Here is a 25,805-nt window from a genome sequence, read left to right as displayed (position 1 = left end):
TAAAATGTACAGACTAACGGTGCCATTGTTCTTACAGTCACTTATCTCTGTTACTTGACTATTCAGTTACCTAATGACAGACTGCCTCTTCCTTAATATCTACCTCAGGCACCTTTTAAGAATATTGAGCAAACTGTGATTTTCAAAATAAACCTGACAAAACAAGTTTACCACAGCCACACATTCAAATAGTTACCTCATAAAATTTCAATTCCACAATGAAATGCATGGAAAATGACAACCAATTTTCCATGCATAATAAAGTAGGCTTCACCACCAGTACTGAATTAAAATTAATGCTTACTCTTTTCTGTCACCTCAGTGCTTGTTAGATCCTCTGTCTTCTTGGAGTAATTTCTTATACTGATACCGGTAAGCGTACTTATAAATAGAAGTTCTGATTCTAAATGTCCAAGGTGACTTCTCAGATCTTTTAAAGAGTCCCATTCTTCAGAAATTGATTCTTGCATTTCTTGAAATGATTTGCTAAAAACCAAATATCAGAAATAATTACTCCAATGAAGAAACCACTAAAAAGTATTTTATCTAATATCCACAAATTTCTTCAAACCATTCCCATTTTGTGGTTACATTTTTCCCATTAAAATTATCTAAATTTTTCTCAAAACCAGTGTGGCTACTAACATTAAAATCTTTAATCTCAACATATAGCAAACCGAATAAAAATTTATTACCATATTTTCCCATATTAGAAACTATAAAATAAATTATAATAGGAGTACTTAGCATAATTACAAAGCCCATTTAGGTTGAAACATTTTAAATATTCCAAAGACACCTCAAATTACTTTTAAAAGATGTCATGAAATTAAAAACAAAGTAAATTAGCTACCTTAACATCTAAAACAAGTAAAGTATCACAGAGCATTTTATACACAGAAAGAGATTCTTGGGAAATCTAAGAATATAAGGGGTAAAAATTCCAAAGAAATAAGGTATAGCATAACCTCCATAAATACTATAACCAAACATTCTTTGTTGAAAACATAGAACTCTATTTTTCTTGGAAAAGAGTAAAGTTTCAGCTAGTAATTGATTGCATTGAATGGGGTTTTACATTTTGTCATCCTTTATTGTCATGTTCTCTGCCACATTCTGTACTGTTCATTCCTGCCATCTTAAAACATGTCTTCTTTGGAATCATTCCTTAGGGAATAATTATCCTGATTCTCATTTTACATCTTGGGTCCTGCTTCTTGTTTCCAACCTTAGAAGAAAACCCTAACACTCTTGCCTCTGCATTCTATAAATATGCATTGTGTCATTCCAGAGGAATACTTGATTAATCTCAGCTCTTCTATGCCAGTAATCCCTAAAGCATGCCTCTAATCATGTATCTCTTCTTACTACAATGTAAATTTAGCTCAATAACCCAAGAAATGTTTTTTCCTCAAATTAACCTTTCTCCAAGTCTCCCTCATTTTCCTAATGATAAAATCTGTTGTTGATATCTGAGGTTCCATATCACTGGAGTCATTCTTGGCTCTGTTACTCCCTTCACATCTGGAACTATTGCCATATATTTTATTTTACTACACTAGCCCAAGCTCTTTTAACCTTATGCCTAACTCTGTATTTTTCACACTGGGGATCCAAAACTTGCATAAAATCTGTAAAATTTTCTTAGGTTTCCTTTTAATGCCATCTTCAAACACTAACATAAGTATATTCTACATCATCTGGGAGACTACCACACATTCTTTTGTATTTACTGTCATGGATTGATTAGAGAAAATTGCTCTTTAATAAAGAAAGACAATGAAAAAAGAAGGGACTCTGTGTACACATGATTAAGTTCCAGTGAAGTGAATACCAAGTAATCTTACAGTAAGTTATGAAAAAAAATTTCAAGGTATTTGTAATGCAGCAAGTTGATAAAGAACTAAATCATTACCTTACTGGAAAGATATGCAGAATTCAAAAAAGAACCTATCACTCAGAAAGGGCAATTGGTAGTTATTGTTTAATGGGTAGTTTTATTTGGGGGCAATAAATAAGTTCTAAAGATGGATATTGGTAATGGTTGCACAACAATGTGAAAATACTTAATGCAACTGAACTGAATAAAGATAAAATGGTGAGTTTACACTACGAATATTTTAGCAAGAAAAAGACAACCTGCATATTCTTATTCACAGCAGTTATTTGAGCAAAACACCACTGGTCCATTTGAATGATGGACTAATGATTTGGAGTTATTTAATTGGTTTTGTAGTTCATTTTTTATTTGTAAATCTGTCTTAGCAGAATTTTTTTGATCAAAATGAGAGGATGACAAGAAACTTTAATCTTTCAAAACAAACCCATACAAGACTTGAGTTTAAAAGTCAATGATGGAGGATTCTGGGAAGATGGTGGAGTAGGAAGAACCAGGAACAGCTAGACGACATGGACTGGCAGAATCTAATTAAACTTTTTTGGAATTCTGGAGTTCGCTGAAGGCTTGCAACTTCCAGGGGAAGGCTTGAACATAAACAGTGGTAAATCTGGGGCAATTTCAACTCTTAGCACCATAGTAGCTACGCTTCCCTTATTCCAACAATGTGGCAGACAGCTAGCCACATGTTCTTAGGGCAGCATGCACACTGCATAGGGGAGCAAGAGTGGGCAAAAAGGGTTCTGTCCCCTTAACATAAGCTCTCTGTGCTCCAATTGCTGACTGCTGCTTCTGATCACAAAAGTATAAAGAGGTGGACAGCCATTACTGGAAGCACCTCCCCTCCACCTCATTAGTTTCAAGAGATTTAAAGAGCCATTGCTCTTTTTCCCCCCATCAATTTTTGCTTTTCCCCTTTCAGAATCCACACACTAAAGCCTATTACATTCAAAACCAACCACATATGTGGGGAAAATTAGAAAATGACTGCAAATTCCCAAGGAAGGACTCAGAAAAGACATAAGAAGACATTAAGTTTATATCTCAGTCTGATCTTTGGCACAGACAAGAACCTACAATAAAAAAATAAAAATCAATAAAAACAGCAAACCCTGGGGAAGAGGGGAGCATATAATTTCCAACATTTTCACTAATAGATCAAAATGTCCAGTACTCAACAAAAAAAAAATCACAAGGCATACAATGAAATAGGAAAGTATGACCAACTCAAAGGAAAAAAATAACAGAATCTGTCCCTGAAAAAGACTTAATGGCAGATATATTAGAGGAAAAAAAACATTTAAAACAACAGTCCTAAGGATTTCAAACAAATAAAGGAAGATGTAGAGAAAGTTAAGATAGTATGTTTAAACAAAATGGAAACATCATGAAGAGATAAAAAACAACCTAAAAAGAAACTGAAATGAAATTCTGGAGCTGAATAATACAATAACTGAAATAACAAATACACAAGAAGAAGTCAAAGGCAGATTTTAGCAAGCTGAAGAAATAATCAGTGATGTTGAAGATAAGACATAAAATTATGGAGGCTGATGGACAGAAAGAAAAATGATTCAAGATAAGCAAATAGAGCCTAAAAGACCTGGGATCTCTTCCACTGTGAGGACACAGCAAGAAGATGGCCATCTAGGAGACAGGAGGTGGCTCTCTCCAGACACTGAATCTGCCAGCACATTGATCTTGGACTCTGAAGTCTCCAAAACAATCAGAAAGCATAGCAGAGACATCTAATGCAAAGGAAGAAACACAAAATCCCTGACAAAATGAGCTAGCAGAGGAATTTGATCTAATCAAAACTATAAGAGGGCCCCAGAAGAGGGCCAAATGAAACAGATCACCAATCTTCTTGATAAAGATTTCAAAATAAAAGTCATAAACATGCTCACAGATTTACAGAACAGTATTCAAGACCTCAGGGAGGACTTCAACAAAGAGAAAAAAAACCTGAAAAAGAGTCATTCAGAACTGAAGAATACAGTATCTGAAAGGAATTTCAAAGTAGACTAGATCACGTAGAGGAGATGGCTTACAAAACAAAAATCAGAACAGGAAAACAAAGAAGCTGAAGAACAAAGAGAAAAAAGGATTGCAAGGAACAAAAGAATGATAAGAGAGCTATGTGACCAATCCAAATGAAACAATATTTGCTTAATGGGGTGCCAGAAGAAGGGAGAGATAAAAGGGATAGAAAGTCTCTTTAAGGAAATGATTGTCCAAAATTTCACCAATCTGGGGAAGAAACAGACACTCAGGTCATGGAAATTCAGAGATCCCCTAACAAAAGGAACCCAGAAAGACAACACCAAGACATGTAACAACTAAACGGCAAAGTTCAAGGGTAAGGAGAGAGAAAAAAGATTACTTATACAGGAAATCCCATCAGGCCATCAGCAGACTTTTCAACAGAAACTCTTCAAGCCAAAAAAGAGTGGAACGACATTTTTATTTTTGGTATCATTAATCTACAATTACATGAAGATTATGTTTATGAGGCTCCCCCCTTCACCAAGTCCCCCCCACATACCCCTTCAAAAACACTGTCCATCTGCGTAGTAAGATGCTGTAAAATCACTACTTCTCTGTGTTGCACAGCCCTCCCCGTTCCCCCACACACTATACATGCTAATCATAATGCCCTCTTTCTTTTTCCCTGCCCTTATCACTCCCTTCCCACCCATCCTCCCCAGTCCCTTTCCCTTTCATAACTGTTAGTCCCTTCTTGGGTTCTGTGATTCTGCTGCTCTTTTGTTCCTTCAGTTTTCCTTTGTTCTTATACTCCACGTACGAGTGAAATCATTTGGTACTTGTCTTTCTCCACCTAGTTTATTTCACTGAGCATAATACCCTCTAGCTTCATCCATGTTGTTGCGAATGGTAGGATCTGTTTTGTTCTTATGGCTGAGTAATATTCCATTGTGTATATGTACCACTTCTTCTTTATCCATTCATCTACTGATGGACATTTAGGTTGCTTCCATATCATGGTTACTATAAATAGTGCTGCGATAAACATAGGGGTGCATCTGTCTTTTTCAAACTGGAGTGCTGCATTATTAGGATAAATTCCTAGAAGTGGAATTCATGTGTCAAATAATATTTCTATTTTGAGCATTCTGAGGAACCTCCATACTGCTTTCACAAGGGATGAACTAATTTACATTCCCACCAGCAGTAAAGGAGGGTTCCTCTTTCTCCACAACCTCACCAACATTTGTTGTTGTTTGTCTTTTTGATGATGGCGGTCCTTACTGGTGTGAAGTGATATCTCATTGCGGTTTTAATTTGCATTTCTGATGATTAGCGATGTGGAGCATCTTTTCATGTGCCTGTTGGCCATCTGGATTTCTTCTTTAGAGAACTGTCTATTCAGATCCTCTGCCCATTTTTAATTGGATTATTTGCTTTTTGTTTGTTGAGGTATGTGAGCTCTTTATATATTTTGGATGTCAATCCTTTATCGGATCTGTCATTTATGAAGATATTCTCCCATACTGTAGGATACCTTTTTGTTCTATTGATGGTGTCCTTTGCTGTACAGAAGCTTTTCAGCTTGATATAGTCCCGCTTCTTCATTTTGGCCTTTGTTTCCCTTGCCCTGGTAGATATGTTCATGAAGAAGTCAAGTCACTCATGTTTATGTCCATGAGATTTTTGCCTATGTTTCTTTCTAAGAGTTTCATGGTTTCATGACTTACATTCAGGTCTTTGATCTATTTCGAATTTACTTTTGTGTATGGGGTTAGACAGTGATCCAGTTTCATTCTCTTACATGTAGCTGTCCAGTTTTGCCAGCACCATCTGTTGAAGAGACTGTCATTTCCCCATTGTATGTCCATGGCTCCTTTATTGTATATTGATTGGCCATATATGTTTGGCTTAATGTCTGGAGTCTGTATTCTGTTCCACTGGTCTGTGGCTCTATTCTTGTGCCAGTACCAAATTGTCTTGAGTACTGTTGCTTTGTAGTAGAGCTTGAAGATGGGGAGCGAGATCCCCCCCCACTTTATTCTGCCTTCTCAGGATTGCTTTGGCTATTCGGGGTCTTTGGCAGTTCCATATGAATTTTTTAACTATTTGCTTCAGTTCATTGAAGAATGCTGTTGGTAATTTGATAGGGATTACATCGAACCTGTATATTGCTTTGGGCAGGATGGCCATTTTGACAATATTAATTCTTCCTAGCCAGGAGCATGGGATGAGTTTCCATTTATTAGTGACCTCTTTAATTTCTCTTAAGAGTGTCTTGTAGTTTTCAGGGTATAGGTCTTTCACTTCCATGGTTAGGTTTATTCCTAGGTATTTTATTCTTTTTGATGCTATTGTGAATGGAATTGATTTCCTGATTTCTCTTTCTATTAGTTCATTGTTAGTGTATAGGAAAGCTACAGATTTCTCTGTGTTATTTTGTATCCTGCAACTTTGCTGAATTCTGATATTAGTTCTGGTAGTTTCGCAGTGGAGTCTTTAGGGTTTTTTATGTATGATATCATGTCATCTGCAAATAGTGACAGTTTGACTTCTTCTTTGCCCATCTGGATTCCTTGTATTTCTTTGTTTTTTCTGATTGCCGTGGCTAGGACCTCCAGTACTATGTTGAATAACAGTGGGGAGAGTGGGCATCCCTGTCTTGTTCCCGATCTCAGAGGAAAACCTTTCAGCCTCTCGCTGTTCAGTATGATGTTAGCTGTGGGTTTATCATATATGGCCTTTATTATGTTGAGGTACTTGCCCTCTATGCCCATTTTGTTGAGAGTTTTTATCATGAATGGATGTTGAATTTTGTCAAATGCTTTTTCAGCATGTATGGAGATGATCATGTGGTTTTTGTCCTTCTTTTTGTTGATGTGGTGGATGGTGTTGATGGATTTTCAAATGTGTACCATCCTTGCATCCCTGGGATGAATCCCACTTGCTCATGGTGTATGATCCTTTTGATGTATTTTTGAATTCATTTTGCTAATATGTTGTTGAGTATTTTTGCATCTACGTTCATCAGGGATATTGGTCTGTAGTTTTTTTTTTTGGTAGGGTCTTTGCCTGGTTTTGGTATTAGGGTGATGTTGGCTTCATAGAATGAGTTTGGGAGTATTCCCTCCTCTTCTATTTTTTGGAAAACTTTAAGGAGAATGGGTATTATGTCTTCTCTGTATGTCTGATAAAATCCCGAGATAAACCTGTCTGGCCCGGAGGTACTGTTTTTGGGTAGTTTTTTGATTACCTCTTCAATTTCGCTGCTGGTAATTGGTCTGTTTAGATTTTCTGTTTCTTTCTGGGTCAGTCTTGGAAGGTTGTATGTTACTAGGAAGTTGTCCATTTCTCCTAGGTTTTCCAGCTTGTTAGCATATAGGTTTTCATAGTATTTTCTAATGATTCTTTGTATTTCTGTGGGGTCCGTCGTGATTTGTCCTTTCTCATTTCTGGTTCTGTTGATGTGTGTTGACTCTTTTTTTATCTTAATAAGTCTGGCTAGAGGCTTATCTATTTTGTTTATTTTCTCGAAGAACCAGCCCTTGGCTTCATTGATTTTTTCTATTGTTTTATTCTTCTCAATTTTATTTATTTCTTCTCTGATCTTTATTATGTCCTCCATCTGCTAATCTTAGGCCTCATCTGTTCTCCTTTTTCCAATTTTGATAAATGGGACATTAGACTATTCATTTGGGATTGTTCTTCCTTCTTTAAATATGCCTGGATTGCTTTATACTTTCCTCTTAAGACTGCTTTCACTGCGTCCCACAGAAGTTGGGGCTTTGTGTTGTTGTTGTTGTCCTTTGTTTCCATTTATTGCTGGATCTCCATTTTAATTTAGTCGTTGATCCATTGATTATTTAGGAGCATGTTGTTAAGCCTCCATGTGTTTGTGAGCCTTTTTGTTCTCTTTGTACCATTTATTTCTGGTTTTATACCTTTGTGGTCTGAAAAGTTGGTTGGTAGAATTTCAACATTTTGGAATTTACGGAGGCTCTTTTTGTGGGCTAGTATGTGGTCTATTCTGGAGAATGTTCCATGTGCACTTGAGAAGAATGTATATCCTGTTGCTTTTGGATGTAGAGTTCTATAGATGTCTATTAGGTCCATCTGTTCTAGTGTGTTGTTCAGTGCCTCTTTGTCTTTACTTATTTTCTGTCTGGTGGATCTGTCCTTTGGTGTGAGTGGTGTGTTAAAGTCTCCCAAAATGAATGCACTGCATTCTATTTCCCTCTTTAATCCTGTTAGTATTTGTTTCACATATACTGTTGCTCCTGTATTGGATGCATATATGTTTACAATGGTTATAGCCTCTTGTTGGGCTGAGCCCTTTATCATTATGTAGTGTCCTTCTTTATCTCTTGTTACTTTCTTTGTTTTGAAGTCTATTTTGTCTGATACAAGTACTGCAACACCTGTTTTTTTCTCCCTGTTGTTTCCATGAAGTATCTTTTCCCATCCCTTGAGTTTTAGTCTGTACATGTCTTTGGGTTTGAGGTGAGTCTCTTGTAAGCAGCATACAGATGGGTCTTGCTTTTTTATCCATTCTATTACTCTGTGTCTTTTGATTGGTGCATTCAGTTCATTTACATTTAGGGTGATTATTGAAAGATCTGTACTTATTGCCATTGCAGGCTTTAGATTCGTCGTTACCAAAGGTTCAAGGTTAGCTTCTTTACTACCTTACTGTCTAACTTAACTCACTTATTGAGCTATTATAAACACAGTCTGATGATTATTTCTCTCCTTATTCCTCCTCCTCCATTCTTCATATGTTGGGTGTTTTGTTCTGTGCTCTTTTTAGGAGTGCTCCCATCTAGAGCAGTCCCTCTAAAATACCCTGAAGAGGTGGTTTGTGGGAGGGAAATTCTGTCAACTTTTGCTTGCCTGGGAATTGTTTAATCCCTCCATCATATTTAAATGATAATCGTGCTGGATGCAGTATCTTTGGTTCAAGGCCCTTCTGTTCCATTGCATTAAATATATCATGCCATTCTCTTCTGGCCTGTAAGGTTTCTGTTGAGAAGTCTGATGATAGCCTGATGGGTTTTCCTTTGTAGGTGACCTTTTTTCTCTCTCTGGCTGCCTTTAATACTCTGTCCTTGTTCTTGATCTTTGCCATTTTAACTGTTATGTGTGTTGGTGTTGTCCTCTTTGGGTGCCTTCTGTTGGGAGTTCTGTGTGCTTCTGTAGTCTGAGCAACTATTTCCTCCCCCAGTTTGGGAAAGTTCTCAGCAATTATTTCTTCAAAGACACTTTCTATCCCTTTTCTCTCTCTTCTTTTTCTGGTACCCCTATAATACGGATATTGTTCCTTTTGGATTGGTCACACAGTTCTCTTAATATTGTTCCTTCCTGGAGATCCTTTTATCTCTCTCTGCGTCAGCTTCTATGCATTCCTGTTCTCTGGTTTCTATTCCATCAACAGCCTCTTGCATCTTATCCATTCTGCTTATAAACCCTTCCAGAGTTTGTTTTTACTTCTGTAATCTCCCTCCAGACATCTGTAATCTCCCTCCTGACGTCATCCCTTAGCTCTTGCATAGTTCTTTGCAGCTCTGTCTGCATGTTTATGATTTTTATTTTGAATTCTTTTTCAGGGAGACTGGTTAGGTCTGTCTCTGCAGATCCTCTCTCAGGTGTTGTCTGAACTATCTTGGACTGGACTAAATTTTTTTCACTTTTCATGGTGATAGCAGTGGCTGTAGGCAGGTTGTGGGTGTGTCAGCTGGGAGAAGAAAGTCCTTTCCTGCTTGGTGGATGCCTTGCCCTTCTTCACTGCCTGTGTTGGTTACCCGCAATCATGGAGCAGCCACTGGGTTTGTCCCCTAAGTTGCTGTGGGTGGGGTCTCCGTCAGAGCAGCGCGGAGCCCTGCTGGGAGTGGCAAGCACAGCAGGTGTGCTCCTCCGTGGTAGCGGCGCCCCTGCCAGTCAACTGTGTTCTACAGCGGCCTTTGCGTCTGCCCCAGGAGCTGTGTGTTGGGCTGGGATTCCGGTCGGCTGCTGGGAGCGCACCTGATCCCTCTGGTTCCACTACAGGTACGTGCAGGGCTCTCCTGCACGGGCCTCTACTGGGCTCCTCTGGCTCCACTGCTGCCAGTGTGCGCGAGTCGCACCCGGGCTATTCAGTCGCCGCCGCTGTGGGCTCACACAAGCGTCTCCTGGTCCCCTCTGGCGCCGTTGGCGTACGTGATCTGGTCCTGGTCCCTTCTTGCGCCACCGCCCCCGGCACGTGCTGCCACTCTCCCGCTACTGGGCCTGTGTGTCTGGGTCCGCGCCAGTTGGAGGAACGACTGGCAGGCTGCTTTGTGCCATGAGGTTCTTCAGAGTTGAGCTGCCTTGCCTAAGGTTCCCCAGGATTCCCATCTGCTGGCTAAGTGTGCTGGGACAACTTCGTCCAGCTATGGGGTCCCTGTCTCTTTAAGACTTGCAGAAGGCACTCGCTTTTCTTTTGTCTCAGGGGCGCCAGTTGCGGGGACCTGCCCACAGGTTTTGCTTTTCTGTTTCTCTAATATCCAGCACCCTGTGCACCTGTGTCTGCACTCCAGGTGCAGATTTCTAGAGCTGGTTGTTTAGCATTCCTGGGCTTTCACTCTGTCCCTGTTCCGACTCGTTTCTTCCAGCCGGGTTCTGGGGTGGGGGAGCGTTCGGGTCCCACCTGGCCGTGGGTTGTATCTTACCCCCTTCCTGTGATGTTGAGTTCTCACAGATGTAGATGTATCCTGGCTGTTGTACTGCATCCACTGGTGTTTCTTTTAGGAATAGTTGTATTTATTGTATTTTCATAAATATATATGTTTTGTGGAGATTTCCTCTGAACTACTCATGCCACCATCTTCCCGTGATCTGGCACGACATACTGAATGTACTGGAACAAATGGACCTCCAACCAAGAAATCTTCTACTCAGCTAGATTATCATTTAAATTTGAAGCAGGGATTAAACAATTTCCAGGTAAACAAAATTGAAGGAATTCACCACTACTAAGCCAGTCTTACATGTTATGTTAAAGGAATTCCTGTAGATGGAAATGACCCTAAGACTAAATAGCTTTCACCAGTGAAAATAAAACCATGGTAAAGGTAGTAGACTAACTAAATACTAAGCAAGGACGAGATTAAAACAAAATAGAAGAAGCAAAATCTACTATATAGAAAATCAGTCAAGGGATACACAAAAAGTGCAGATTATGACATCTAATACGAAAAATGTGGAGGAGGAGGAAGAAGGGAAAAAAGTACCTTTAGATTGTGTTTGAAACAGAGTAATCGGCAATTTCAGATAGACTATTTTATAGTTAAAAAGCTATCCTTGAACTTTTGGCAACCATAAAACTAAAGCCTACAATAAAGATACACACACACAAATACATTAATTAAAAAATCCAATTACAAAGGTAACGAAAAACATCAATAACAAGAGAAGAGTATATAAGAGAAAGAAAGGAACAGAGAGGAGATACTAAAAAACAACCAGGGAACAATAAAGTGTCAGTAAGTACATAACTATCAAGAATCACCTTAAACACAAATGGATTGAATGCACCAATCAAAAGACATAAGAGTGGCAGAACGGATAAAACCCACCTATATGTTGTCTACAAAAGAGTAATTTTAGACCGAAAGATATACACAGACTGAAAGTGAAGGAATGGAGAAGATATTTCATGCAAATAACAGGGAGAAAAAAAGCAGGAGTAGCAGTACTTACAACAGACAAAATAAATTTCAAAACAAAGAAAGTAAGAGACAAAGAAGGACATTACATATTGATAAAAGGGTCAGTCCAACAAGAGCATATAACCAAGCATAATGGTTGTATCTATGCAGCCAACATAGGAGCACCTAAATATGTAAAACAATACTACCAGAATTAAAAGGGGAAATAGAGTGCAACACCTCCATTTTAGTAGACTTTAACACACTACTCATATCAATAAACAGATCAACCAGCTGGAAAATAAATAAGGAAACAGAGGCACTGAAAAATACATTAGATCAGATGGACTTAGATATCTACAGCCCATTCCACTCAAAAGCAGTAGGATATATAGCAGAAAAATGTGTATTTTTCTCAAGTGTACATGGAACGTTCTCCAGAACAGATCATATATTAGTCCACAGAAAGAACCTCAATAAATTCAAAACAACTGAAACCGTATCAAGCAATTTAGCAGACCAGGTATGAAACTAGAAATAAACTACACAAAGAAAAGAAGCTCACAAACATATGGTGGTTAAACAACATGCTTCTAAACAATCAATGCATCAATGAACAAATTAAAACAGAAATTAAGCAATACACGGAGATAAATGAAAACAAAAATTCCTAGGGATATAATGTAATGCATGTTGACTATAGTTAAAAACAGTATAGTATATTTGAAAATTGTAAAGAAAAATCTTTTAAAAGTTGTCATCAGAAGAAAAAATAATTTGTAGCTATATTCAGTGTTGGAAGTTAACTAGACTTATTGTGGTGATCAGCTGTATACCTGAAACTAATACTGTATGTCAAGTATAGCTCAATAAAAAATAAAGTAAAATACCAGTTGGAGACTTTAATACCCCACTCACAATAATGGATAGAATGACCAGACAGAGGATAATTAAAGAAACAGAGAACTGAACACAATAGACCAATTTTATCTAACAGACATACACTGAACATTCTACAAAAAAAAGAGAATACAAATTCTTCTTAAGGACACATGGGATGCTTTCCATATACTGGGCAACAAATTAAATCTCAATGGATTTTAAAAGATAGGTATCATACTAAGTATCTTCAGCAACCACAGCGGGATGAAGTCAGAAATCTGTAATAAAAGGAAGATTGGAAAAATCACAAAATTGTGAAAATTAATATAATTTTAAGTAATCAATAGATTCAAGAAGAAATCACAAGGGAAATGAGAAAATAGTTAAAGACTAATGAAAATGAAAACACAACATACAAAAACTTCAGGGATACAGCAAAAGGAGTGCTAAGGGGGAAATGTGTAGCTATAATCATTTAACAAACAAGAAAGACCTCAAATCAACAACCTAATGTTACAAATTAAGGAACTTCAAAATAGTAACTTAAACCAAAGGTAGCAGTAGGAAATAAAAAAGGTTAGACCAGAGATAAAAGTAACAGACAATAGAAAAATAGAGAAAAATCAATGAAAACAAAAGTTGGCTCTTTGAAAAGATCAGCAAAATTGACCAACCTTTATGTAGATGGATCAAAAAAAGTCATAAGACTCAAATTACTAACGTAAATGAAAACAGGGACATTATTAACCAAATCTACAAAAATATAAAGGATTGAGTACTATGAACAACTGTATGCCAATAAAATGGAATGGCCAAATTCCTAGAAATACAAATCATACTAAGATTAAATCACAAAGAAAAAACAAATATAAACAGACCTATTAAGTAGTAGAGATTCAATCAGTAATAGAAAACATCCCAACAAAGAAAACGCCTGAACCTGTTGGATTCATGGGTGATGTTTACCAAACATTTAAAGAGGAATTAATACCAATCCTTCTCACACTTTTCCAAATTGAAAATGGAACACTTTGTAATTCATTCTGTGAGGTCAGCATTATTGATAAAACGAAAGACAATCCAAGAAAAGATAATCATAGGCCAATGTTATTTATGAACACTGACATAGAAATCAACAAAAATCATAAACCAAATTGTGCAGCATAGTAACAGGATTATACTTTATGACCAAGTGGGATTTATTTCTGGAATGCAAGTGTGGTTCAACACTGGAAATCAATGCAATACACACCACATTAACAGATTGAAGGGGAAAAAAAGCACATGATTACCTCAATTGATTCAGGAAAGGCATTTGACAAAACAGTCAAATATCTAGGGCTACAAGGAAACTATCTCAACATGATAAAAGCTGTATATGAAAAACCCACAGCAAATATTGTATCAATGGTGAAACATTGAAAGCTTTTCCTTTAATATCAGGAACAAGGCAAGGACTCCCACTTTCACCACTTCAACAACATACTAAAAACTCTAGGTAGAGAAATTAGGCAAGAAATAGAAATAACAGGCCTCCAAATTGGAAAAGAAGACGCAAAATTCTCTGTTTGCAGATGGTGTGATCTTATATGTATTCAACTCTAAAGATTTCAAATTGCTTCAGGAGGGAATTCCCTATCCGGGGCAAGTTTGCTATTAATTTGCTGAGACCTAATAAAAGCAAGGGCAAGGAGTTGTGGATTTAAAAGGGGGTTTATTCTCATGGCAGTAGGTCTCAGTCTCTTCTCACTCCCCTGCTCTCTCAGAGACAGGCTACTTACCCTGCCCGGAGCACCAGGAACAACTCTGTGTGTGGGTCTCTGGTGACTGGCAGACACCTGACCAATTCCATACCAAGAACTGAGGGAGGAGAAAGTGGGTGTTTCCCCTCCAAACCTCCCCTGTGCCAAAACTGCCACAATGAACCAGCAGCTGTTCTCTCTCTCACTCACTCACACACACACACACACACACACACCAGAATAAATGAATTCAGGTCAGAAAGTCCCATTTTCTCCACATTTCTCACACACACACACCAGAATAAATGAATTCAGGTCAGAAAGTCCCATTTTCTCCACATTTCTCACACACACACACACACACACACACACACACACACACACACACACACACACACACCAGAAGAAATGAATTCAGGTCAGAAAGTCCCATTTTCTCCACATTTCTCACACACACACACACACACACACACACACACACACACACACACACCCCAGAATAAATGAATTCAGGTCAGAAAGTCCCATTTTCTCCACATTTCTCTCTCTCACACACACACACACCAGAATAAATGAATTCAGCAAAGCTGCAGGACACAAAATCACCACACAAAAATGAGATGCATATCTATACAACTATGAACAATGACCAGGAAATTACAAAAACCATTCCATTTAAAACAGCATCAAAAAGAATATAGTACACAGGAATTTAACCAAGAGGGTAAAAGACCTATACAATGAAAACTACAAAACATCACTGAAAGACATAAATAAATGGAAACACTTCTCATGTTCATAGATTGGAAGACTTAGTATTATTAAAATGTTCAGTATGACTCAAAGTGATCTACAGATTCAATGCAAACCCTATCAACATCCCAATGAGTGTTTTGCAGGAATAGAAAAACCAATTTTAAAATTCTTATGGAATCTGAAGGGGTCCCAAACAGCCCAAGGAATCTTGAAAAAGAACAAGACTAGAGTACTTGCACTTCCTGATTTCAGTATTTGCCTCAAATCTACATTAATCAAGAGTGCAGTATGGCAATAAATATAGACATACAGATGAACAGAATAGAATAGAGAACCCAGAAATAAACCCTGGCATATATGATTAAATGAGTTTTTAACACTGTCAATACCATTCAAATGGTGCTGGAAAAACTGGATATATATATGCAAAAGAAAAATTGGACTCTCACCTAACATCATATACAAAAAAGTGAACTCAAACTGGATCAATGTTCTAAATGTAAGACCTAAAACAAAAGTCCTGTAAGAAAACAGGACAAAAGGTTCACAACTTTGGATTTGGAAATGTTTCTTAGACAATGACACCAAAGACACAGATAACAAAAGAAAAATAGATAAATTGGACTTTATGAAATTTTTTAAAAATATACATCAAAAGCTGGGTAAAAAGGCAATTCACAGAAAGGGAGAGAAGATTTGCTAATCAAATATCTGATAAGGAATTAATATGTCAAATATATAGTGAACTCCTACAACTCAACAACAAAAAAACAACTTGATTCAAAAGTGTGCAAAGAACTTGAACAGACATTTCTCCAAAGGAGAAGGGAACATACAGGAATGGATAGAAGGATATAGGAAATGGCTGTAGTGTAAGCCCTCACAGTTGGCTTTCCTTTTTTATAATGCAACCATCTGACTTAAGCTATTCCTGAGGCATCTACTTCAAAGAAGATGTATTTCAATGAAGGTAATCTCCAACAAACACACAGTTACCCACATGACTCAATAAAGACCCAGGCCACCTTCTCCCACTTAGTCTCTGTGGTTTTAGAGATCTTGATTTCAACAACTAAACATTTGGGCCACTTGTGTTTTAAAGGCCACTTCTTTGCTTCAAATTCCTGCTATTTCATTTTAAATTCACGAAGAGCAAGCCCATGAAACCCTAGGCACCCACAACCCTAAATAAATGCAGACCCCTTGGCATGTGACTCTCTCTCCCTACCCATGACCTCAGTGTATGCCCCTTGTATGCTCCATGGCTTGTAAGTAATAAATTCTTTTTTCCTTCCAAGTTTCTTAATGGTTATTGAAGAAGGGAATGTTACAATCATAAGAACCACAATGTTATTCCAGTTGTAACAATGGTTTGAGATGGGGCAATGTCTGTGGGAAGGTCACAGGGCTAAGGTGAGAGCTGCCAAGCATTTCTACTCTGCTGGATTACTATCCATAGGCTGAGTCTGGCACAAAACAATGGCCAACATACACATGAAAAGATGCTTAACATCACTAATCATTAGAGAAATGCAAAACAAAACTACAGAAGATACCACCTCATACTCACTAGGATGGTGGCTAACAGAAAAAAAAAAAACAGAAAACAAGTGTTGGTAAGGATGTGGAGAATCTGGAACCCTTGTGGACCTTTAATGAGAATGTAAAATAGTACAAATGTTGTGGAAAATAGTATGGGTTTTTTTCAAAAAGTTAAAAACATAATTACCATGATCCAGTAATTATACTTTCTGATACATACCTAAAATAATTGGTAACAGGGTCTTGAAGAGATTTTTGTTCATACAAGCATTATTCACAATGGCTAAAACATGGAAGTGACTCTAGCACCCACCAGCAAATGAATGGTGTGAGGAAAATGGAACTTTCTAAAGATCAGGATTCCCACCTGGCTTTAATAGGTATCCTGTTCGCATGCACATCTATGGGATATTTTATCAGTGGCAGAGTGGCTGGCCAGTCACAGGACTGCAGTACCCATTCTCTCCCCCTCCATTCCTAGTACATAATTGGTCAGGCACCCACCAGTCACCTGCCCAGAGAGTTTCCCTCACATAGGTGCGTGAGGGGTACTGAGACAGCACTCCTGGAGGGAAGGAGCTTGAGCTGTGGAAGAGAAAGTCCCGACCCATGCAGGCAAGGAGATTGAGCCATGAGAACAAATCCCTTTAATTCCAAACTTCTTGCCCTTGTCTTTCTTTGGTCTCAGCAAATTCAAGGAGAACTTGCCCCCACCCAGAGAACCCCCTTCTCCTAGAGCTACAAACGGATAAGAAAAATGCGTTAACACAGAAGACAATGTTACTCACCCTGATTAAAGAAGGACATTCTACAATATGCTACATGGGCAATCCTCGAGGATATTATGTTTAATGAAATACGCTAGTCCCAGAAAGACAAATGTGTACAATTTTGTTATAGTAGACCCACACATGACAGGCCAGGGGGTTGTGGACTTCAGCTGTTATTTACATTCTCTACATTCCACGGACAAACCTGCTAGTTCCAAGATGGAGCAAAAGTTACCCCAAACTTCACCCCAAAGCTTATTATACTTTCATTACTGACATTAGCATTGCAGTTTTGCCACCCCCACCTCGCAGGGACAATTGCTGAAGGGTCCCCACCAGTAAGATGGCAAACTTCCGGCTTCTCTTCGGGGTCCTCAGTTCCCGCCGGCACCACCTGAAGCCCAATCACCTCACGCCCGCCTCCCAATCCCAGCACCTAGCCAACAGCCACCAGCCCCGTAGAAGTGACACCTCAATCAATTCATGCCCCCTCCTATATAACCCAGCACCTTTCCCTAATAAAGCGGAACTCTCCGGTGAATTGCTATGTGTCGCTCCTTTCCTTTCATTGGTGCCGAAACTCGGGAGACGGGACACCCCAACTGGGCCCCGTCTTCCCCCGACACCAGCAGCAGCTTGCCCTCATCCTCTTTTTCCAGCGCTGGCTCATCACACTCACCACTCCTCTCTGGCCTTTAGGTAAGTTTTCCCCCCGGAGTGGGCCACTCTTCCCCGAGCTGTCGCAGTGCCATTGACCATGATCGTCCGGCAAGGCCCTGACGCTCGGGGATGAGGAGGGAATGCTCCCCGCCTCAGGCCTTCACGGCTGCGGCGGACCCTCAGGCCCCTCCCCAAACAGCCATAAATCCCCGCATCAAGCCTTTACGGCTGCGGCGGACGCTCAGGCCCCTACTCCGACAGTCATAAATCCCCGCCTCAGGCCTTCACGGCTGCGGCTGAATCTCAGGCACCCCCCTCCAACAGCCATAAACGAGGTGACTCCTTTGTAGATGAGAACGCTCCCTTTCCCCCCCCCCTCCTTCTGCTCCATCCGCCGAAAACGCCTAGCGCTACGTACCTCGTGACTCCGGCACTCTGCCTTCTTAGGGAAGTCTGGGTGACGACCCACACTTCCCAAGAAATTCCGACTCGTATATGAGTTTCCGCAGACCACCAAGGATCATCGGGGACGCCCTTTGTCTCCTTGTAGTCTGCTTCCAGTCCGAGGATCTCCGTTCGTCTTCCCCTGTTTGTCTCCTTCCCTGTCCTTTAGCCATGGGAGCCTCCTCAGCCCTCCCTGAAAGTTCACCTCTTGAATGCCTGCTTAAGCATCTGGCTACCCTCTCCCTGATGCCTGATATAAAACCAAAACTTCTCCGTAAATATTGCTCCCAAGATTGGCCGACATACCCCCTAGATAATAAAAACCAATGGCCTGCAGGGGGAACTCTTGATCCTAACATCACTCGTGATCTTTTTAACTACTGCCAGCACCTGAAAAAATGGAAGGAGATTCCCTATATCGAAGCTTTCCGCCTCCTCCTCTCCCCGCCCCCTCCCAAGTTCTCCTAGCCTGCAAGCCGCCCTCGCAGAAGCCTCCTGTTCACTCCCTTCCCCTTCTTCTCCTACAACAGCCCTTCTCCCTTCCTCCCCAACCATCTACTCCCCCATCTCACCTCCTCCACCTTCATTCCCTGCAGATTAAGCCTGAGCCTTTCAGCCCCCCTTTAACTAGGTCCCAGGGGCCTCCTCCGTCTTTGCCCTCATCACCTGTTTCTCCCCTGTTAGGGACCGCCTTTGTCTTCTCACATGTTTGTAGAGAGAATGGGAAAGCACCTCCCCCCATGTCTGAACGCAGCATGAGAAAGCACAAGCTAGAGAACAACTGGTGCAGTCCTTAGAAGTTATCTGTCCACAAAAACATATCTTGCCAAGACTCCTCACTCTAAAAATAGGGAGACCTTGAAGATGTGTAGAAACACCGCCCCTGCTTCTAGCTATGCCCTTCCCCCACTTGCCGATGTGGCAGGAATAGAAAACAACGCACTCCATAAGCAATTAACTGGAGCCCTGCTGTAGCTCAGTAGAGCATGGGACTCTTAACCTCAGAGTCATGAGTTCAAGCCCAACTAAAGCAGCAAGGGCAAGCAGCTGGGCTGCTAGCTGGCAACATGTGGGCCTGATTCTATCTTTCTTTATTTTCTTTGCCCCCCTTCTGCACTTCAGGACCTGCTCGACTAGGCACGGCTAGACCGCGTCACTCCCCCACAGACTGAGCCAGAACCCTTCAGTCCCCCTCAGACTCAGTCCCAAGAGCCTCCCAAAATTATCGCCCCACTCCGGGAGGTAGCAGGATCCGAAGGCATCGTGCGCGTTCACGTCCCTTTCTCCTTAAGAGATTTAGCCTAACTAGAGAAATGCCTAAGTTCCTTTTCCACTGATCCCATGACATACATCAGGGAGTTTCAATAGACCCTCCAGGCTTACAGCCTCACACATCATGACATTTTCATGCTCCTGGCCAATACTCTCCTCCCAGAAGAGCGTAGACGAGTTTAGGACTTCGCCCAAATGCAGGCTACTGAAACCCACAGGACTGACCCCACCTATCCCCCTGGCCCCACTGCTGTCCCCGAACAAGACCCACACTGAAATTATAACACCGCCATGAGTCTCCGCTCTCGAGATATTTTTGCCTCCTGCTTAATAGCAGGTCTGAAAAAGGGCAGCTTGTAAAGTAGTCAATTTTCAAAAGCTCCAAGACATAATTCAAAAGAGAGATGAAATCCCCTCCGAGTTCTTAGACAGACTCACTCAAGCCCTATTACAGTATACCAGCCTGGACCCAGAAACACCTGAAGGAAGACATGTCCTTATGACATACTTCCTAGCTCAAGGCTACCCCGACATTAAAGCTAAACTCAAAAAGTTAGAACAGGGCCCCGCTACCCCACAGACTGAGATCCTAACAGTGGCCTTTAAAGTCTTCCATAAGCGGGAGGAGAAAGAATGCCGTAAACAAAAGGCTGATCAGGCCAATTTCCAGATGTTGGCCCAGCTGATAAAACCACAACCTGGGCGCCCCTCTACAAACAAGCCCCCCCAAGAGCTTGTTTCAAGTGCAGAAAAGAGGGACATTGGTCAAGGGCGTGCCCCTCCCCCAGATCTCCTACCACCCCATGCCCCAGATGCCACAAAAAGGGCCCCTGGGGGTCTGATTGCCCAACCACCCGAAGGGGAGGCTGGACGAACAACCCCCATCCTAAGCCCGCCGTAGTGGGGCTGGCAGAAGAAGATTGATGGGGCCCGGGGGCTTCTCGTCCGACCATTTCCATCACCAAACAGGAGCCCAGGGTTACTTTAACAGTAGACGGTCACCCCATCTCCTTCCTCCTAGATACAGGAGCCACCTTCTCAGTCTTGTGAGAATACCGGGGCCCTACCACACCAGCCATTACTCCTATAGTCAGAGTAGGAGGTAAACAGATTTTCCCATTAAACCCCCACCCACCCTTTTATGCACAATCCAAGACAATCCCATACCTTTCTCCCACTCCTTCCTGGTTATGCCCCAGTGTCCCATCCCTTTACTAGGACGAGACATCCTTTCCCTCCTCCACGTTTCCATAACTATATCCACTCCCACAGCCCCCAGTACTCCCTTTCTGATGGCTCTCATAGCCGACGACCCCCCTCTACCCAATGAAAGCTCCGGTTCTGCCCTCATACACCCTGTAAATCCCAAAGTTTGGGACATTACAAGCCCCTCCGTGGCCCTATGTCCCCTTACCTCTATCAAATTATGTGACCCCTCTCAGTATATCTGTCAGGCCCAATACCCCCTAACCACTTCAGCCCTCATAGGCCTCCAACCCATCATTCAAGCAGACCCACTCACTCCCCATTTAATACCCCCATATTAGCTGTTAAAAAAACCAACGGATCTTGCCGCCTTGTCCAAGACCTTCGCCTCATCAACATAGCCATTGTCCCTATCCATCCCTTAGTTCCAAATCCATACAGCCTCAGCATCCCACTTCTCAGTCCTAGATCTCAAGGACCCATTTTTCTATCCCTCTAGACCCCTGCTCCCAAGATTTTTTCATCTTCACCTGGACGGACCCATACACAAGACATTCTGAACAACTCACCTGGACAGTTTTGCCACAAAGCTTCCGAGATAGTCCCCATATTTTTAGACAGGTCCTAGCTCAGGACCTCAAACAGTTTCATCATGATCACTCCAAGTCCACCTTATAATACATAGACAATCTTCTACTCTGTAGTCTCTTGTGGGAACAGTCTCAACTTGACACTGCCTCCCTACTTAACCTTCTAGCTTCCAGAAGTTACCGAGTATCCCCCGTCAAAGCTCAAATCTCTTCCCCTCCTATCACTTACCTCAGATTCCTTCTATCTCAACAAAGAAAGTCCATTACCTTAGACAGAAAATGGCTCCTCTCTGACCTGCCCATTCCCAAAACCAAGACAAAAATTCTTTCCTTTCTAAGCCCTTTCTAAGCCTAGCTAGATATTTTAGAACGTAGATCCCTAACTTCTCCCTGCACCCTGTTGGCAAGACCCCTATACAACCTCAGCAAGAGCCCCCCTAAAAAACCAATATCCTCCTCACCCTGACACTCCTTCATTAAGCTCTGTCAAGCCCTTGTAGAAGCCCCAGCTCTCCATCTTCCTGATTTGTCAAAGCCCTTCTCATTATACATTCATGAGAGCTCCAGTCAAGCTCTAGGAGTCCTAGGCCAATATTATGGCCCATCCTTTGCCACAGTAGCTTATCTCTCCAAGCAATTAGACCCCACAGTTCAGAGATGGGCCCCCTGCCTACGAGCATTAGCCGCTAGACAGCTCTTGCAGAAAGCAGCTCATAAACTGACATTCAGAGCGCCCCTTACCATTCTGTCCCGACATCACCTAAAAGATCTCTTAACCTACAAAAGTTTACAGACTCTCCCTCCCTCCAGACTCCTGACCTTACTGTCCTCTTTCCTCCAAAATCCCGTTCACCCCCTTTGCCATCCATACCCGAATCATGACTTTTTCCTCCTTTACTGCTCCCTCGCTTTTTTTCCTCATTCCTATTGTCTTCCCCACCACACCAGCCTCCTTTGTATGGCGATTCAAAGTCAGACAGACTTACACACAGCATCAAACAAAAGTTACTGCCCTCATTGCCACACCAGACTGCCCTCTGAAAAGCTGCTCTGAGCCTTTATACCTCCACTTTCCTCCCTCCACTGAAGTGTTCACTAGCAGCTACCCTTATTCTCCCTACCTCTGCTTCCTCTATGACCAAAAACAAGCCTATTGCAGGCGATGGCCAGATACCTACAGGAGATGTCCCTACTAGTCTTGCACCATTCACTACATAGGTAACTTCCAGTACCCACAGTATTACTCCTCCAACCGTTTCATGAAATATCCCAATGGCTCATTCTCCTTATCAATCCCAGATCCCTGGGACTCTCGATGGGCTGCCAGAGTCACAGCCTCAGTTTACTATGAAGGGTCCTCGACCCCCCACAGTACCCTTCATATCTCTCGAAAGTATGTTCCCTCTCATTCCCAGATCTCTCAAGTTGCATCAGATAGCAGACATTCCGAAAAAGTCATTATCCAAATTCTTGATAGTGCCTCTTCATCTTCTTATCCCCACCCCTCTTCCCATTTCTCCTACTCTTCATTACAGCTCATTCAGGACACCACCATCTTTCTCAACCACACCCTTAACACAGCCAATTGTTTCTTGTGCGCATCACTACAGCGCCCAGTGCTGGCCGCCGTGCCCCTTAATATTTCCAACTACTCCTTCCATGCAGAAAGACAACCCCTCTGCCCCCTGGCAGACATACCCCTATGGGAACCAGAATACGCAGATAATCTCACCATCCACCACTGTGTAAGCCCAACTCCACCCGCTTCCAGCGCACTTCACTGCCTCTCTATCTACACCCCTACCTCCGGCTCTAAGACTTTTACGCAACCAGGACACTTCTTTTAGTGTAATAGCAGTCTTTTCAACTCACTGCCTCTCAACTCCGATACACCCTGCATTCTCATCACCCTAATCCCACAGTTAACACTTTACAGCATGGCAGAATTCCTTGAGCTCCAACCTCCCTTGCCCTCGCGCACAAAAAGAGCTGCTTTCCTTCCCATCATGGTCAGTAGCTCTTGGACCACCTCAGCCATTGGGGCAGGGTTTTCGGGAGAAGCCTTGGGTCACTCTCTATAGGCAGTTAGAGATCTCAACGCCAAACTTGAGGGAGCCCTGACATCCACTGCCGATTCTCTAGCCTCTCTCCAAAGACAGGTCACTTCGCTAGCTAAAGTCACCCTTCAAAACCGGCGGGCCCTAGATCTGCTTACAGCCGAGAAGGGCGGCACCTGCGTCTTCCTCTGGGAAGAGTGCTGCTATTACATCAACGAATCTGGCATTGTAGAAACTGACATTACCAAACTCACCGACCTTGCCTCCAGTCTCCACTCTGCTTCCAATTCCAACCCATTCTCGTCAATACTAACAAACCCCCTCCTCACCTGGCTCTGGCCCATTGCAGGCCCCATAATAATCATTCTTCTCGCCTGTCTCTTCTTACCCTGTATAATAAAGTTCATCAAATCCCAAGTAGGAAAAATCTCTAATCAAGCTTTCAACTAGCTTTTACTCAGGAACTACCAGCTTCTGGCCACAGAAGATTCCCTCACCCTCACGTGACCTCCTCACCACACGCTGAGATGGACCTCTCTCTCCGCTGGAAACTGTTCCTGGAAACAATAGCCGCAGACCCCTGGCTCCTGACACCCATATCCTCTTAGCCAACCTATGGTTACAGGGAACCTCCATTAATTTCCAAACCTGAATAAGTCCACATCTGCTCGTCCTTACTGCGGGGAGTCCTATCAACCCTTTCCTCCCAATCCTCAAGCCCTCACTCCCTTCTCCGCCCCTGTTCAGCAGGAAGCAGCCAGAGAGAAAGCAACGTCCACAAACCCATAGAGGAGAAAGGGGGGAATGAAGGGTCCCCACCAGTAAGATTGCAAACTTCCGGCTTCTCTTCGGGGGTCCTCAGTTCCCGCCGGCGCCACCTGAAGCCCAATCACCTCTCGCCCCCCTCCCAATCCCAGCACCTAGCCAACAGCCACCAGCCCTGTAGAAGTGACACCTCAATCAATTCATGCCCCCCCCTATATAACCCAGCACCTTTCCCTAATAAAGCGGAACTCTCCGGTGAATTGCTGCTATGTGTCGCTCCTTTCCTTTCAATTGCCATGACAGTTCCAGTGAGAACCAAATAGTCAAAAACTTCCCCAACCCAGTGTGATGGTGGAGCAAGCCCGAACTCTGAGAAGACTCCCCTGTTCCCTTTAAAACTTACCACCACTTAGTGAATATTCATCTCTCTACATAAAAAATGCGCCCTATTGTCTGCCTGTTGCAACTTCCTCTCGGGTTTGCCCCATGCTGAACTCTCCAGCAAACACAATGTACTTCTGCTTTTCTTTGAATTCTTATTTTCCAATAAACTCAGCAACTTTGTATCCATCCTTGAATTCTCTCTTGCAACTAGACCAAGCACCCTTCTATGGTAAGAATTTGATTTATATGAGGTGCCTAGAGATGTCATTTATCAGAGACAGAAAGAATGGTGGTTGCCAGAAACTGAGGGGAAGGTGGAAATGTAAAGTTAGTGTTTAATGGGTACAGAGTTTCAGTTTTACAAGAAGAAGAGTTATGGAGATTGGTGCTAATGAGAGTTGCACAGCTTTGTACACTTAAAAAGGGTTAAGATGTTAAATTTTATTTCATGTATTTTACCACAGACAAAAGAGCTTGATGCACAGGTCGTAATCTTCCTTCTCCACCACAATGAATGGAAACTTCACATTTCCTGGAAGGGGGCACCCGCTGTGCTAATGCTTCCAATATATGGAGCACCCCTGGAGTAACAAGGGTCTTTCAGTGTATTTTACACTTCCACCTGTAGAGGAACCCGTGTTCCCTGTTCACCAGCTCCCTCTCCCTCTCACCAGTCGCAGCTTCTTCTACCTCCATGAATGAACCCACCCAACATGGAGGCAAACATCTTGAGAATTTCTCCTCCTCCCCATTTTCTACCAACTCGTGTCCAGCTAGCTCAGGAGAAAAATCTCCTTTCTGCACCTGGGTCAAATCAGTACTGACTGAAAAACAGAAGATAGTTTCTGCTGTCAAGCAGCTTGCAACCTTGAGACAACAGATACATAATGAAGTGTTATGGATCCTTTCTCTCCCTCAGTTAAGCAAAGTGCCTGGGCTGTGAAGTCAGGGGCTTGGGTTCCAGTCCAACTCTGACACTTACTTTCTCTGAGACCTTGGACACGAAAGGTAATCTCTCCGAGACTCAGTTTCCTCAACTTTAAAGCGGGGAGAAGAATAGCACCTACCTCAGAGGATGTCCTGGGTACTAAAACAGATGCACAAAACCTTGGCATTTCTCAGTCTGGCCCCTTAATAAGCAACCGGTAGACCGTAGCTGTCACCAGTAACGAGGACGTTACGAAGAGGCCG

The 25,805-nt window shown here is 41.9% G+C and overlaps 1 protein-coding gene across 1 annotated transcript in view; it reads right to left on the bottom strand.

Moving 5' to 3' along the window:
- CENPP (centromere protein P) overlaps positions 1-25,805 on the bottom strand; it is a 274,606-nt gene that overhangs the window by 248,013 nt on the left and 788 nt on the right. The window contains exon 2 of the mRNA XM_036991366.2: positions 305-486. Coding sequence (XP_036847261.2) covers positions 305-486 — 182 coding nt within the window. The remainder of the gene's footprint in view (positions 1-304; positions 487-25,805) is intronic.

Source organism: Manis javanica, chromosome 2 (genome assembly GCF_040802235.1).
Source record: "Manis javanica isolate MJ-LG chromosome 2, MJ_LKY, whole genome shotgun sequence".
NCBI classification, from domain to species: domain Eukaryota; kingdom Metazoa; phylum Chordata; class Mammalia; order Pholidota; family Manidae; genus Manis; species Manis javanica.
The sequence above is the reverse complement of the archived record's forward strand: the minus strand, read 5'-3'. Positions and strand labels throughout refer to the sequence as shown.